The sequence below is a fragment of the Somniosus microcephalus genome, chromosome 34 (genome assembly GCF_052327205.1).
Source record: "Somniosus microcephalus isolate GS21.2 chromosome 34, FLI_Smic_1.0, whole genome shotgun sequence".
Lineage (NCBI taxonomy): Eukaryota > Metazoa > Chordata > Chondrichthyes > Squaliformes > Somniosidae > Somniosus > Somniosus microcephalus.
Window position 1 is genome coordinate 14,616,909 of NC_141020.1, and position 17,468 is coordinate 14,634,376.

The 17,468-nt window shown below is 50.7% G+C and overlaps 1 protein-coding gene across 1 annotated transcript in view; it reads right to left on the reverse strand.

Annotated features, from left to right (window-relative positions):
* Positions 1 to 17,468, reverse strand: part of sptbn4b (spectrin, beta, non-erythrocytic 4b) — a 361,255-nt gene that overhangs the window by 253,387 nt on the left and 90,400 nt on the right. The window contains exons 11-13 of the mRNA XM_085973416.1: positions 8,499 to 8,801; positions 7,370 to 7,520; positions 3,926 to 4,796 (exon numbers count right to left, since the gene is read on the reverse strand). Of these exons, the coding sequence (XP_085829542.1) occupies positions 3,926 to 4,796; positions 7,370 to 7,520; positions 8,499 to 8,801 (1,325 nt within the window). The remainder of the gene's footprint in view (positions 1 to 3,925; positions 4,797 to 7,369; positions 7,521 to 8,498; positions 8,802 to 17,468) is intronic.

The window sequence follows — 17,468 nt, forward strand, 5'->3', positions numbered from 1 at the left end:
GACGGTCGTAAGCGTATTTACTTTTTGGTCGGACGAAAATTGTTCGCGCCTTATGCAAAAAACCTTCAAAATTAAACTCATCGGTGTGCGCAGCGCTAACGGTTAGCGCCACCACTAACGTCCCGCGGAATTTAGCAGGAGGCGTGGGCAGTGCTGCGCCCAGGCACAAATTGGCTTGCGACCCACTTAGCGCCCTCTTAAGGCGATAACGGGTGGCGCAGCCAACTGAATTTCTCCCCCATAAGATTCTGAAGGGGCTTGACAGCGTAGATGCAGAGAGGATGTTTCCCCTCGTGGGGGAATCTAGAACTGGGGGCATAATTTCAGAATAAGGGGGCACCCATTTAAATCAGAAATGAGGAGGAATTTCTTCTCTCAGAGGGTCGTGAATCTTTGGAATTCTCTTCCCCAGAGCGCTGTGGAGGCGGAGTCACTGAATATATTCAAGGTGGAGATAGACAGATTTTTGAACGATAAGGGAGTCAAGGGTTATGGGGAGCGGGCAGGGAAGTGGAGTTGAGCCAAAGATTAGATCAGCCATGATCTTATTGAATGGCGGAGCAGGCTCGAGGGGCCGAATTACCTACTCCTGCTTAGGTTCTTATGGGAGAGGGAGGGGGGAGAGAGGGGAGCGAAGAGGTGGGGAGCGAGGGGAAGGGGAGGAGGAAGGAAAGGGGAGGTGAAGGGATGTGGAGTGATGATAATTTGTATTAAACTTTGGATTGGCCAGTTTTTAAAAAATAATTAAAAATCCTTTCTTTGGATGTGGGCTCCGCTGGCAAGGCTGGCTCTTACTGCCCATCCCTAGTGCCCCTGAGGTGGAGATTGGCCTTCTTCAACCACTGCAGTCCATGTGGTGTAGCAGTGTTGATCCAACCGAGTGGCTTGCGAGACACGTTGGTGTTGGACTGGAGTTGTTTATGACAATCCGACAGTTTCATGGTTCCAGCTTTTTATTCCCAGATTAATTTAAACTAAATTCAAATTCTCAAACTGCCCTGGCAGGATTTCATAGAATCATAGAAAGTTACAGCACGGAAGGAGGCCATTTCGGCCCATCGTGTCCGTGCCCGCCAACAAAGAGCCATCCAGCCTAATCCCACTTCCCAGCTCTTGGTCCGTAGCCCTGCAGGTTACAGCATCCCAAGTGCACATCCAAGTACTTTTTAAATGTGGTTAGGGTTCCTGCCTCTACCACCCTTTCAGGCAGTGAGTTCCAGACCCCCACAACCCTCTGGGTGAAGAAATTTCCCCTCAAATTCCCTCTAAACCTTCCACCAATTACTTTAAATCTGTGCCCCCTGGTTTTTGACCCCTCTGCTAAGGGAAATAGGTCCTTTCTAGCCACTTTATCTATGCCCCTCATAATTTTATACACCTCAATAAGGTCCCCCCTCAGTCTCCTCTGTTCCAAGGAAAACAGACCCAGCCTATCCAGCCTTTCCTCATAGCTAAGATTCTCTACTCCCGGCAACATCCTTGTAAATCTCCTCTGTACCCTCTCTAGTGCAATCACATCTTTCCTGTAATGTGGTGACCAGAGCTGCACGCAGTACTCCAGCTGAGGCCTAACTAGTGTTTTATACAGTTGAAGCATAACCCCCCTGCTCTTGTATTCTATGCCACGGCTAATAAAGGCAAGCATTCCGTATGCCTTCTTAACCACCTTATCTACCTGGCCTGCTACCTTCAGGGATCTGTGGACATGTACTCCAAGGTCCCTTTGTTCCTCTACGCTACTCAGTGTCCTACCATTTAATGTGTATTCCCTTTCCTTGTTGGCCCTCCCCAAATGCATTACCTCACACTTCTCCGGATTGAATTCCATTTGCCATTGTTCTGCACACCTGACCAATTTATTGATATCTTCCTGCAGTCTACAGCTTCCTTCTTCAGTATCAACCACACAGCCGATTTTAGTATCATCTGCATACTTCTTAATCATACCCCCTATATTCAAGTCAAGAACATTGATATATACCACAAAAAGCAAGGGTCCTAGTACTGAGCCCTGCGGAACCCCACTGGAAACAGCCTTCCAGTCACAAAAACACCCATCAACCATTACGATAGCAAAATACTGCAGATGTTGGAAATCTGAAATAACAACAGAAAATGCTGGAAAAACTCAGGAGGTCAGGCAACATCCGTGGAGAGAAATTTGAGTTGACGTTTCAGGTCGAACCCTTCTTCAAAACTGGAAAGAAAAGAAAATAGATCGAAGGCAGGGCTGCGATCGGACAAAAGAAGTGAAAGAGACAAAAGAAGTAAAAGAGACAATAAAAGGTATTCGAAGCCAGACGAGATGGTAATAGGCTGAGATTAGGTGTGAAGTGTACTGGCAGGGCAAGAGATAGCTGCCAGGTGGGAGAGAGAAACAAAAGGAAAGGGGGGGGGTGGGGGGAAGGAGTGGAAAAATTACAAGTAAAAAAGTAATAGGGGCCGAGGTTATGATCTGAAATTGTTGAACTCGATATTGAGACCGGAAGGCTGCAAAGCGCCTAATCGGAAGATGAGGTGCTGTTCCTCGAGTTTACGTTGAACTTCCATGGAACGATACAAGAGGCCAAGGACAGTGAGGTCCGAGTGGGAATGGAGTGGTTAATTCAAATGACAGGCAACCGGAAGCTCGGGGTCACCCTTACGGGCTGAACGGAGGTGTTCCGCAAAGCAGTCACCCAATCTGCGTTTGGTCTCCCCAATGTAGAAGGAGACCGCTCTGCTTCCTGTCTCCGAGCCAGTTTTGAATCCAACTTGACACTTTGCCCCGGATCCCATGGGCTTTTAACTTCATGACCAGTCTGCCATGTGGAACCTTATCAAAAGCCTTGCTAAAGTCCATATTCACCACATCAAACGCACTACCCTCATCTACCCTCCTTGTTACCTCCTCAAAAAATTCAATCAAGTTTATCAGACGCGACCTTCCCTTAACAAATGTGCATTCCCCTTTCCTTGTTAGCCCTCCCCAAATGCATTACCCCACACTTCTCCGGATTGAATTCCATTTGCCACTCTTCTGCCCACCTGACCAATTTATTGATATCTTCCTGCAGTCTACAGCTTCCTCCTTCAGTATCAACCACACAGCTGATTTTAGTATCATCTGCAAACTTCTTAATCATACCCCCTATATTCAAGTCTAGATCATTGATATATATCACAAAAAGCAAGGGACCTAGTACTGAGCTCTGCGGAACCCCACTGGAAACAATCATCCAGTCACAAAAACACCCATCAACCATAACCCACATTCTCTGGATTACTAATCCAGGCCTCTGGGCGACACCGTACCATGTAGTTACAGATTATAGAAAGGCCACTAAAGCCACAGCGAGTGTTCAGTAGATTGACCAGGAGGATTCCAGGGATGGGAGGCTGTAGTTATGAGGAGAGACTGGAGGTGCTGGGACTGTTCCCATTGGAGCAGAGAAGGTTAAGCAGAGATTTAATAGAGGGTTTTTAAATGATAAATTGTTTTGACAGAGTGACTAGAGAGAGACTGTTTCTCTGCAAGGGGCAAGGGAAAAGGGCAGGGGGCAGGGGAAGGGGCAGGAGCAAGCGCCAGGGGGCAAGAGAAGGGACGGGGCAGGAACAGAAGCGAGGGGCAGGTGCAGAGGGCAGGAGCAGGGGGCATGATAGTGGGGCTCGCTCCCTGTGGGCGAGGCTTGCTCCCTGTGGGCGGGGCTTGCTCCCTGTGGGCGGGGCTGGCTCCCTGTGGGCGGGGCTAGCTCCCTGTGGGCGGGACTCGCTCCCTGTGGGCAGGGCTCGCTCCCTGTGGGTGGGACTCGCTCCCTGTGGGCGGGACTGGCTCCCTATGGGCAGGGCTGGCTCCCTGTGGGCGGGGCTCGCTCCCTGTGGGCAGGACTAGCTCCCTGTGGGCGGGACTAGCTCCCTGTGGGCGGGGCAATGCTCAGGCCCTTACCTCTGCTGGACAAGTTCGAGGTCCTCCAGCGTCTCTGGGATCTCCATGCTGTTGAGCCATTGCTCCTTCTCATCGATCCAGCGCTCACAGGCGTTCACCTCACTGAACATGCGATACACGGCCAGGGCATCCTGCAGCCACTGCCTGCGTAACCCAGCCACCTCCATCACCTCCGCGTACAAACCCTCCACCTCCGACACGCGGCTCTGCACCTCCTCCAGCTCCAGGTACTCGGGGGCCAGGCTCAAGGCCTGACTGCGCAGACTCTCAACCACCTCTCGGTGCTGCTGAATGTCCTCCACCAGCCCTCGGTGTTTCTTGGCCAGTGACTGTGTGGAATACTCATCGTGTCCAAAGTCGTCACTGGATACAATGCGATACACGTCCTGCAGCCAAACTTCCAGATCATCTGTTTCGGCCTTAAACTGGAAGAAGTTCAAGGCGTCCTGGAGGTGCTGGTGTCGGAGAACTGCCAACTCGTCCAGCGTTTTCCACTGAACTCTGACCTCCAGAATCCTCTCCTGGATGTTGCCCGTCCCAAAGTGTTTCTGTGCTAGGATCTGCTCGCCCTTTGTGATGGTTTGAGTCAGGAGACCGTACCTTCCCGCCAGCTCCCCCATCAGGCCCTTGTGTTTGTTCAGCAGCAGCATGGCACTGCTCACGTCCTTGCCATAGTTTGGTGAGGAGATGACCTGCTCCTTCTCATGGATCCAGCCCTCTGCCTCCTCCATCTCCTGGAAGAATGCCCAGAGGCACCGCGACCCCTCCAGCTCTGCCCGACGGCGGGATGCCAGCCTGTGCAGTTCCTCCAGGCAGCTGTTCACGTGATGGGCACGATTGCAAATTATCTGGGGGTCACAGGGCTGGTAACCTGAGGGTAAAGCAAAGAATTGGTGACAAGGAGCGAGGTCCAGAGCAAGCCGAGGGGGCCAACCCTTCAAACCCCGGCACACTGCCCTGACTCAGGAGCTGAATTCTCAGCCATGCTGCCACAATGTCTCACAGTTACGACCCCTCCGCTCACTTGCACCAAACTCCTGGCCACGAGGGTATCACATGAACCATCGGGCACATTCTCCTCACCATCTCACTCCCAAACCGCCGACACCATCCTGACCAGGACCAATCCCCAGGAGGCTGATACTGGCCGGCCTGGAGCCAGTGAGATGCCCGTCTGATGCCTGTGGCCCACTCACCGCATCGTAGTGAGGACCAGGCCACCGGTCGATACCATTGGGTGAGCTACACCGGTCAACATTGTTGAGTGAGCTACACTGGGTGTAATAGATTAGTATGGATTGAGGATTGGTAAATGGACAGAAAACAGAGAGTAGGAATAAACTGGTCATTTTCGGGTTGGCAGTCTGTAACTAGTGGGGTACCGCAAGGATCAGTGGGCCTCAGCTATTCACAATCTACATCAATGATTTGGATGAAGGGACCGAGTGTAATGTATCCAAGTTTGCTGACGATACAAAGCTAGGTGGAAAAGTAAGTTGTGAGGAGAACACAAAGAGCCTGCAAAGGGATATAGACAGGTTAAGTGAGTGGGTAATAAGGTGGCAGATGGAGTATAATGTGGGGAAATGTGAGGTTATCCACTTTGGTAGGAAGAGTAGAAACACAGAATATTTTTTAAATGGTGAGAAACTATTAAATGTTGGTGTTCAGAGAGATTTAGGTGTCCTTGTACAGGAAACACGGACAGTTAACATGCAGGTACAGCAAGGCAAATGGCATGCTGGTCTTTATTACTCGGGGGTTAGAATACAAGAGTAAGGAAGTCTTGCTACAATTGTACAGGGCTTTGGTGAGACCACACCTGGAATACTGTGTACAGTTTTGGTCTCCTTATCTAAGGAAGGATATACCTACCTTAGAGGCGGTTAAACGAAGGTTCACTAGACTAATCCCTGGGATGAGAGGGTTGTCCTATGAGAAGAGATTGAGTAGACTAGGCCTGTACTCTTTGGAATTTAGAAGAATGAGAGGAGATCTCATTGAAACATATAAGATTCCGAGGGGGATTGACAGGGTAGATGCTGAGAGGTTGTGTCCCCTGGCTGGAGAGTCTAGAACCAGGGGTCACAGTCTCAGGATAAGGGGTCGGCCATTTAAGACTGAGATGAGGAGAAATTTCTTCACTCAGAGGGTTGTGAATCTTTGGAATTCTCTACCCCAGAGGGCTGTGAATGCTGAGTCTTTGAGTATATTCAAGGCTGAGATCGATAGATTTTTGGACTCGAGGGGAATCAAGGGATATGGGGATCGGGCGGGAAAGTGGAGTTGAGGTCGATGATCAGCTATGATCTTATTGAATGGCGGAGCAGGCTCGAGGGGCCGTGTGGCCTACTCCTGCTCCTAATTCTTACGTTCTTAAGTTACACCGGTCGACACCGTTAGTTAAACTCAAACCCATCTCCTCATTAAAACTGACTATCCCAGCTCCTCCGACGAAAATGATTGGGGGCTTTGAGCACCAACACCGGCTCCCAGTCACCTTCAACAGAGTCAGTCGTTCGTGGCTGGCGGGGGTGAGGATCAATCCCTGGGGGTGGGGATCAATCCCTGGGGGTGGGGTTGAATCCCTGGGGATGGGGATCAATCCCTGGGGGGTAGGGATCAATCCCCGGGGGTGAGGTTACTTCCTGCCTCCCACTCTGGATGTGAATAAATAATGTGAGTTCTATCTGGTGGACTCCTGGCTGGCTCGCCCCTGTCTGTGGGAGCAGTGAGGAGACTAAATGGAAGGATAGGCTGCTCAACCTTAGAGACAGAGCCTGGAGCTCAGCAAGGGATGGTCTATAACGTTAGATTCAGCTACTTTACACAGAGGGTGGTCCATGGAATGGGGTCCAGAGAAAGTCTCAGAGCGAGGCAGGGAGCGAGGGACAGGTAGCGAGGGGCCGGGGAGCGAGGGGCCAGGAAGCGAGGGGCCGGGAGTGAGGCAAGGGAGTGAGGGGCCAGGGACGAAGTGGCAGGGAGTGAGGGGCTGGGGATGGAGGGGCCAGGGGTGAGGGGCTGGGAGTGAGGGGCCAGGAGCGAAGGGCCAGGAGTGAGGGGCCACGGAGTGAGGGACCGGGGAGCGAGGGGCCGGGAGTGAGGGGCCAGGAGCGAGGGGTTGGGAGTGAGGGGCCAGGAGCGAGGGGCCAGGAGCGAGGGGCCAGGAGCCGGGAGCGAGGGGCAGGGAGTGAGGGGCCGGGAGCAAGGGGCCGGGAGCGAAGGGCCGGGGAGTGAGGGGCTGGGGACGGAGGGGCATTAGTTTAAGCTCCTGATCAAACACAATGCAATATATTAAATCTGTTCACTGTACTCCCTGTGTCTAAATCAATGGGTGGTGAGATTGCCTCGACTGACTATCCAATCCATTAAAGGCTGGAGTGTGAGGAATCACTGCTAACTCAACTCCGCCAGTGGTCAGATAATTCCAGCTCACACACTGACCTTCGACTTGGGTGAACTCCAGGGCCGCTGTATTCAGTCCTTTCACTCGCTCCGCCTGCACTGCAATATCCGCTTCCAGGATGCCGTGTTTCTGGAGCAGATCCTCCACTTCCAACAAGTGCTTCCCCAAATCCTTCCAGCACAACAGAACCTGTAGTAAAGATCGAAACGGCTCAAGCGAGAGATGTCATAGGCTCCATCAGACCGTGTTACTCCCCCTCCATCAGACCGTGTTACTCCCCCTCCGTCAGACCGCGTTACTCCCCCTCCTCCCAGTGGATCACTCCCAGTGACACTGTCAATAGAAAGTGGATCATTCCCAGTGACACTGTCAATAGAAAGTGGATCAATCCCAGTGACACTGTCAATAGAAAGTGGATCACTCCCAGTGACACTGTCAATAGAAAGTGGATCACTCCCAGTGACACTGTCAATAGAAAGTGGATCACTCCCAGTGACATTGTCAATAGAAAGTGGATCACTCCCAGTGACATTGTCAATAGAAAGTGGATCACTCCCAGTGACACTGTCAATAGAAAGTGGATCACTCCCAGTGACACTGTTAATAGAAAGTGGATCACTCCCAGTGACACTGTCAATAGAAAGTGGATCACTCCCAGTGACACTGTCAATAGAAAGTGGATCACTCCCAGTGACACTGTCAATAGAAAGTGGATCATTCCCAGGAACACTCACGGATGGGGATGGGGGGATGGAGGTTGCGGGTGAGGATGGGGATTGGGGGATGAGCAGTAGCCTCCTCTGGAGAGGGGCATAGATAAAGTGGATAGAAAGGACCTATTTCCCTTAGCAGAGGGGTCAAAAACCAGGGGGAACAGATTTAAAGTAATTGGGGGAAGGTTTAGAGGAGATTTGAGGGGAAATTTCTTCACCCAGAGGGTTGTGGGGGTCTGGAACTCACTGCCCGAAAGGGTGGTAGAGGCAGGAACCCTAACCACATTTAAAAAGTACTTGGATGTGCACTTGGGATGCTGTAACCTGCAGGGCTATGGACCAAGAGCTGGGAAGTGGGATTAGGCTGGATAGCTCTTTGTTGGCCGGCGCGGACACGATGGGCCGAAATGGCCTCCTTTCGTGTTGTAACTTTATATGATTCTACCATTCTCACCTGCATCTCCTCCATCCAGTCGATCATGTGAACCATCTCCTGGAAGATTTTCTGCAGGGACAGGTTGAGCTCAAGCCTTGCCCTGCGAGCACTCAGCGTCTCCTGCAGCAAGCTCCACAAACGCAGGATGTTGTCTTTCTGTGCGGAGATGCGTTTGATGTCGTAGTAGCTCTCCGAGTCCAGCTCCAGGGCCAGCTCCGTGATCACCTGCACTCGCTCCTTGTAGGAGAACACATCGGCCTCAATGGCTTCATGTTTCTTCATCGCAGCCTCCACCGCAGGGAGATCATAACCAAAGTTATCCTGAGAGAGGAAGTGGGGAGAATCATAGCTCAGACAGCTGCTTCATAATTACAGCTTCTCAAACACTTCACGTCGCACCACAGTAACAGCAAGACAAGGAATAAAAGGAACTGAATGTTAGGTGCACCTTTGAGGCTCTGAAACAGTAACAAAGAAATCCATGTGTTCCCAGTTATCAACATCAGACCAACAAACCTGACCAGGTGACAAAGAGCAGGCCACACCTGATCAGGATTACATAAGAACATAAGCAATAGGAGCATTAGTTGGCCATTCGGCCCCTCGAGCCTGCTCCGCCAATCAATAAGATCATGGCTGATCTTCTACCACAACTACACTTTCCTGCACTATCCCCATATCCCTTGATTCCCTTAAAATCCAAAAATCTATCGATCTCTGTCCTGAATATACTCAACGACTGAGCCTCCACAGCCCTCTGGGGTAGAGAATTCCAAAGATTCACCACCCTCTGAGTGAAGAAATTTCTCCTCATCTCAGTCCTAAATGGCCGACCCCTTATTCTGAGACTGTGACCCCTGGTTCTAGACTCCCCAGCCAGGGGAAACATCCTCCCTGCATCTACCCTGTCAAGCCCTGTAAGAATTTTGTATGTTTCAATGAGATCCCCTCTCATTCTTCTAAACTCCAGAGAATATAGGCCTAGTCTACTCAATCTCTCCTCATAGGACAATCCCCCCATCCCAGGAACCAGTCTGGTGAACCTTCGTTGCACTCCCTGTATGGCAAGTATATCCTTCCTTAGGTAAGGAGACCAAAACTGTCCACAATACTCCAGGTGTGGTCTCACCAGGGCCCTATATAATTGCAGTAAGACGTCTTTACTCTTATACTCAAATCCTCTTGTAATAAAGGCCAACATACCATTTGCTTTCCTAATTGCTTGCTGTACATGCATGTTAACTTTCAGTGATTCGTGTACAAGGACACCCAGGTCCCTCTGAACACCAACATTTCCCAATCTCTCACCATTTAAAAAATACTCTGCTTTTCTATTTTTCCTACCAAAGTGGATAACTTCACATTTCTCCACATTATATTCCATTTGCAATGTCCTTGCCCAGTCACTTAGTTTGTCTATATCCCCTTGAAGCCTCCTTGCATCCTCCTCACAACTTACATTCCCACCCAGCTTTGTATCATCAGCAAACTTGGATATACTGGCCTAGAAATTGAGTGGGCTTAGCGCCCATTTTGCGGCGCTAGAGGGCATTGCGCTGGACTTACAGCTGGTTTTGAAATTGACTAGGGCCCAACATCGGCGTTACACCGGTAGCACTGCGCCGGCACCGATGACGTCATCGGTGTGCGCAGCGTCCCGGTTGCCGTGGTGACGGGCCCCAGCGCCGAAATTCAGTTGCGGCCGCCTCGCCCGTGGCAGCCGCAACTAAGACTCTGGCAACAGAGTCTTACACGACTTTGCGCCGGCGCATAAAGGTGGAGCGGCGGCCGGACGCTTTCCCGCCGGCCGCCTGCCCGCACCTCCCTCCCCGGACTCCCCCACCACCCCCCCCGCGGAACAGATGCTTCTCGGCTGCGAGCCCGGCACTTCCCCGAGGTGCCGGGCTCATTTTTGTGGCGATTTAACCGGCCAGCGGGCGGGTGCAGGCAGCTCCTCCTTAACTGAAGGAGGCCTGCACTTCCCGAGCCTGCCGCACTGCATCGGGCGCCGCAGCGCCGGAATAGCGCCGCAATGCGGCGCGTAGCGCCAGTTTTCAGGCGCAAACAGCCTTCAGTAGCGCCGGCAGCCGTTTGGGCGCGGCGCTACTGAATTTTTGGCGCGCACAGCGCGACTTAGCACCGGCGCTAAATTTCCGGCGTTAAGCCCCGGCGCAGCGCAAACTCAATTTCTAGGCCATTACATTTGGTCCCCTCATCCAAATCACTGATCCAGATTGTGAATAGCTGAGGCCCAAGCACTGATCTTTGTGGCACCCCACTAGTTACAGCCTGCCAACCCGGAAATGACCCATTTATTCCTGCTCTCTGTTTTCTGTCCATTAACCAATCCTCAATCCATGCTAGTGTATTAGCCCCAAACCCATGAGCACTAATTTTGTTTAATAACCTCTTGTGGGGCACCTTATCGAATGCCTTCTGAAAATCCAAATACACCACATCCACTGGATCCCCCTTATCTATTCTGCTAGTTACAACCTCAAAAAACTCTAACAGATTCGTCAAATACAATTTCCCTTTCATAAATCCGTGTTGTCTCCGCCCAATCCTATTATTATTCTCTAAGTGCCCTGTTACCGCGTCCTTAATACAGGAAACTTTTTAAAATCCGGCACGGACGGGACCGACGTGGTGCCGGTTCATCAAAAATTCCAGATAACCGAACGCTATAGTAAAAGATAGGGAGCTGAGAGCTCCGTATAAAGCAACAAACCCACAGCTTCAGAACAATGGCCACAAGTTGCAAGCGTCTCTGTAGCTTAGCAACAGCTGCAGCCACACCCTTGCACAGCAACAAATGGAGGAAGGCAAGTAATAAAAGTTACCTGAACCTACTCCTAAATTTTGCCGGTTAACCGAGATTTCCGGTTATTTAGGTGCCAGTAAATCAAAAGTTTCCTGTAATAGATTCTAGCATTTTCCCTATGACTGATGTCAGGCTAACAGTAGTTCTCCATTTTCTCTCTCCCTCCTTTCTTAAACAATGGGGTTACATTTGCTACCTTCAAATCCACAGGAACCGTTCTAGAATCTATGGAATTTTGGAAAATGACAACCAATGCATCCACTATCTCTATAGCCACCTCTGTAGGCCATCAGGTCCAGGGGATTTATTGGCTTTCAGTCCCATTAATTTCTCCAGTACTTTCTTTTACTAATACTAATTTCTGTAAGTTCCTCATTCTCGCTAGACCCTTGGTTCGCCACTATTTCTGGGAGGTTTTTTGCATCTTCTTCCGTGAAGACAGACACAAAATATTTGTTTAATTTCTCTGCCAGTTCCTTATTCCCCATTATAATTTCTCCTGTCTCAGCCTGTAAGGGACCCACATTTACTTTTGCTAATCTTTTCCTTTTTACATACCAATAGAAGCTTTTACAGTCTGTTTTTATGTCTCTCACTAGTTTACTCTCATTTTCTATTTTCCCTTCCTTTATCAATTTCTTGGTCCTCCTTTGCTGAATTCTAAAATCCTCCCAATCCTCCGGCTTCCGAATCTTTTTGGCAACATTATAAGCCTCTTCCTTTGATCTAATACTATCTTTAACTTCTCTTGTTAGCCACAGTTGGACCACTTTTCCTGTGGGGTTTTTGTACATTTGTTGTAAATTATGTATTAATTCTTTAAATGCTAGCCATTGCTTGTCTACCGTCATACCTTTTAATGTAGTTTCCCAATCTACCTTAGCCAACTCGCCCTTCATACCTACGTAGTTTGCTTTGTTTAGATTTAAGGCCCTAGTTTCGCATTTAACTAAATCAGTTTCAAACTCAATATAAAATCATATTATGGTCACTCTTCCCTAAAGGCCCCTTTACAACAAGGTTATTAATTAACCCTTTCTCATTGCACAATACTAGATCTAAAATAGCCTGTTCCCTCGTTGGTTCCTCAACATACTGATCTAGAAAACTGTGTTGAATACATTCCCCAAATTCGTCCTCCACACTATTACTGCAAATTTGGTTTGCCCAGTCTATATGTAGAATAAAGTCCCCCATGATTACTGTATTACCCTTGTTACATGCGCCTCTAATTTCCTGATTCATACTCTGCCCTACATTACAATTACTGTTTGGGGGTCTATAAACAACTCCCACCAATGTTTTCTGCCCCTTGCTGTTTCTTAGCTGTCCACGCCTGATCAGGATTACCTGTCCATACCTGATCAGGATTACCCGTCCCAACACCTTTTTTTAATTCATTCATGGGATGTGGGCGTCGCTGGCAACGCCAGCATTTATTGCTCATCCCTAATTGACCTTGAGAATGTGATGCCTTCTTGAACCGCTGCAGTCCGTGTGGTGAAGGTGCTCCCACAGTGCTGCTACGGAGGGAGTTCCAGGATTTTGACCCAGAGACGGTGAAGGATCGGCGATATACTTCCAAGTCAGGATGGTGTGTGACTTAGAGCGGAACTTGGAGGTGGTGATGTTCCCATGCGCCTACTGCCTTTGTCCTTCTAGGTGGTAGAGGTTGTGAGTTTGGGGTGTGCTGCCGAAGAAGCCTTGGCGAGTTGCTGCAGTGCATCTTGTAGATGGTACACACTGCAGCCACGGTGCGCCGGTGGTGGAGGGAGTGAATATTTAAGGTGGTGGATGGGGTGCCAATCAAGTGTGCTGCTTTGTCCTGGATGGTGTCGAGCTTCTTGAGTGTTGTTGGAGCTTCACTCATCCAGGCAAGTGGAGAGTATTCCATCACACTCCTGACTTGTGCCTTGTAGATGGTGGAAAGGCTTTGTGGAGTCAGGAGGTGAGACACTCGCCGCAGAATATCCAGCCTCTGACCTGCTCTTGTTGCCACAGTATTGGAAATGATCATTTTCTGACACTTGTGTGGCACAAATGTTACTTTGCACTTATCAGCCCAAGACTGAATGTCCTGTATTGGGGGTGTGGTGTTTCAACATTCTTCAACATTGACTCCGGACCCCATGAAGTCTCATGGCTTCAGGTCAAGCATGTGCAAGGAAACCTCCTGCTGATTACCACCTACCGACCCCCCTCAGCTGATGAATCAGTACTCCTCCATGTTGAACACCACTTGGAAGAAGCACTGAGGGTAGCAAGAGCACAAAATGTACTCTGGGTGGAGGAATTGAATGTCCATCAACAAGAGTGGCTCAGTAGCATCACTACTGACCGAGCTGGCCGAGTCCTGAAGGACATAGCTGCCAAACTGGGCCTGGGGCAGGTGGTGAAAGAAACAACATAAGAGAATAACCTACTTGAACTCGTCCTTGCCAATCTAGCTGTCACAGATGCATCTGTTCATGACAGAATTGATAAAAGTGACCACCACACAATCCTTGTGGAGACCAAGTCCCATCTTTACACTGAGGACACCCTCTGTCGTGTTGTGTGGCACTACCACCGTGCTAAATGGGATAGATTCAGAACAGATCTAGCAGCTCAAAACTAGGCATCCATGAGGATTTGTGGGCCATCAGCAGCAGAATTGTATTCCACCACAATCTATAACCTCATGTGCCAGCATATCCCGAGTCTGGCATCAAGGAGCCCTAGTAAAACTGAAGTCAATGGCAATCAGGGGGGAAACTCTCCACTGGCTGGAGTCATACTGAGCACAAAGGAAGATAGTTATGGGCAGTGTCCTGGGCCCAACCATCTTCAGCTGCTTCATCAATGACCTTCCCTCCAACATAAGGTCAGAAGTGGGGATGATCACTGATGATTGCACAGTGTTCAGCGCCATTCGCAACTCCTCAGATAATGAAGCAGTCCATGCCCGCATGCAACAAGACCTGGACAACATTCAGGCTTGGGCTGATAAGTGGCAAGTAACGTTTACGCCACAAAAGTGCCAGGCAATGACTATCTCCAACAAAAGAGAAAGATTCTAACCACCACCCCTTGACATTCAACGGCATTACCATCGCCGAATCCCCCACCATCAACATCCTGGGGGTCACCATTGACCAGAAACTCAACTGGACCAGCCACATAAATACTGTGGCAACAAGAGCAGGTCAGAGGCTGGGTATTTTGCGGCGAGTGTCTCACCTCCTGACTCCCCAAAGCCTTTCCACCATCTACAAGGCACAAGTCAGGAGTGTGAAGGAATACTCTCCACTTGCCTGGATGAGTGCAGCTCCAACAACACTCAAGAAGCTCGACACCATCCAGGACAAAGCAGCCCGCTTGATTGGCACCCCATCCACCACCTTAAACATTCACTCCCCTATATTAATGACCTGGACTTGGGTATAGGGTTTAGGGTCTAGGCAGCTGAAGGCATGGCCGCCAATGGTGAAGTGATTAAAATCGGGGATGTTCAAGAGGCCAGGATTGCAGCGTTGTACTGCTGGAGGAGAGTACAGAGATTGGAAGGGGCGAGGCCATGGAGGGATTTGAAAACAAGGATGAGAAATTTAAAATCGAGGCATTGTTTAACCGGGAGCCAATGTAGGTCAGCAAGCACAGGGGTGGTGAGTGAAGGGGAGTTGGTGTGAGTTAGGACAGGGGCAGCCGAGTTTTGGATGATCTCAAGTTTACGTAGGGTGGAATGTGGGAGGCCGGCCAGGAGTGCGCTGGAATAGTCAAGTCTAGAGGTAACAAAGGCATGGATGAGGGTTTCAGCAGCGGATAAGCTGAGGCGTGGTGGAGACGGGCGATGTTACGGAGGTGGAAATAGGCGGTCTTAGTTAGGCCGCGGATATGTGGTCGGAAGCTCATTTCAGGGTCAAATATGTCACCAAGTTTGCAAACAGTCTGGTTCAACCTCGGCCAGATGTTAGAGAGAGGGATGGAGTTGGTGGCGAGTGAACGGAGTTTGTGGCGGGGACCGAAGACAATGGCTTCGATCTTCCCAATATTTATTTGGAGGAAATTTCTGCTCATCCAGAACTGGATGTCGGACAATTGAGAGACAGTAGAGGGGTCGAGAGAAGTGGTGGTGAGGGATAGCTGGGTGTCAGTGTATATGTGGAAACTGATGCTGTGTTTTCAGATGATGTCGCCAAGGGGCAGCATGTAGATGAGATGAGATGAGGGAGCCAAGGATAGATCCTTGGGGAACACCAGAGTTAACGGTGCTGGAGCGGGAAGAGAAGCCATTGCAGGTGATTCTCTGGTGATTCAATCATTCTAAGTGTGAAGTGATGCATTTTGGTAGGAAGAATGAGGAGTGGCAATATATACTAAATGGTGCAATTTTAAAAGGGGGTGCAGGAACATAGAGGCCCGGGGTTTATGTACACAAATCCTTGAAGGTGGCAGAAGAGGTTGAGAAGGCTGTTTAAAAAAGCAAATGGGATCCTTAGCTCTATAAATAGAGGAATAGGATACAAAAGCAAGAAAGTTATGTAAACCTATATAAAACACGGGTTCGGCCCCAGCTGGAGTATTGTGTCCAATTCTGGGCACGGCACTTTAGGAAGGATGTCAAGGCCTTGGAGAGAGTGTGGAGGAGATTTACTAGAATGGTGCCGGGGATGAAAGACTTCAGTTGTGAAGAGACTGGAGAAGCTGGGGTTGTTCTCCTTAGAGCAGAGAAGGTTAAGGGGACATTTAATAGAGGTGTTCAAAATCATGATGGGTTTTGGTAAGAGTAAATAAAGAGAAACTGTTTCCAGTGACAGAAGGGTTGGTAACGAGAGGTGACAGATTTAAGATAATTGGTAAAAGAACCAGAGGGGAGATGAGGAGACATTTTTTTTTTACGCAGCGAGTTGTTGTGATCTGGAATGCGCTGATGGGGTGATGGAAGCAGATTCAATAGTAACTTTCAAAAGGGAATTGGATAAATACTTGAAGGGGAAAATTTTTACAATGCTGTAGGAAAAGAGCAAAGGAGTGTGATTAATTGGATCACACTTGCAAAGAGCCGGCACAGGCACAATGGGCCGAATGGCCTCGTTCTATGCTGTGTCATTCTATGATTGTGAAGAGCCAGGTTGAGACTGAGACAAAAGGAGCACCCACCGGGTGCACTGAGCACCCACCTGACACACGGAGCACCCACCGGGTGCACTGAGCACCCACCTGACACACGGAGCACCCACCGGGTGCACTGAGCACCCACCTGACGCACAGAGCACCCACCGGGTGCACTGAGCACCCACCTGACGCACGGAGCACCCACCTGACACACGGAGCACCCACTGGGTGCACTGAGCACCCACCTGATGCACGGAGCACCCACCGGGTGCACTGAGCACCCACCTGACGCACGGAGCACCCACCTGACGCACAGAGCACCCACCTGACGCACGGAGCACCCACCGGGTGCACTGAGCACCCACCTGACGCACGGAGCACCCACCTGACGCACAGAGCACCCACCTGACGCACGGAGCACCCACCGGGTGCACTGAGCACCCACCTGACGCACGGAGCACCCACCTGACACACGGAGCACCCACCTGACACACGGAGCACCCACCGGGTGCACTGAGCACCCACCTGACGCACAGAGCACCCACCTGACGCACGGAGCACCCACCTGACACACGGAGCACCCACCGGGTGCACTGAGCACCCACCTGACACACGGAGCACCCACCGGGTGCACTGAGCACCCACCTGACACACGGAGCACCCACCGGGTGCACTGAGCACCCACCTGACACACTGAGCACCCACCTGACGCACGGAGCACCCACCGGGTGCACTGAGCACCCACCTGACACACGGAGCACCCACCGGGTGCACTGAGCACCCACCTGACGCACAGAGTACCCACCTGACGCACGGAGCACCCACCTGACACACGGAGCACCCACCTGACACACGGAGCACCCACCGGGTGCACTGAGCACCCACCTGACACACGGAGCACCCACCGGGTGCACTGAGCACCCACCTGAGGCACGGAGCACCCACCTGACGCACGGAGCACCCACCTGACACACGGAGCACCCACCTGACACACGGAGCACCCACCTGACGCACGGAGCACCCACCTGACGCACGGAGCACCCACCTGACACACGGAGCACCCACCTGAC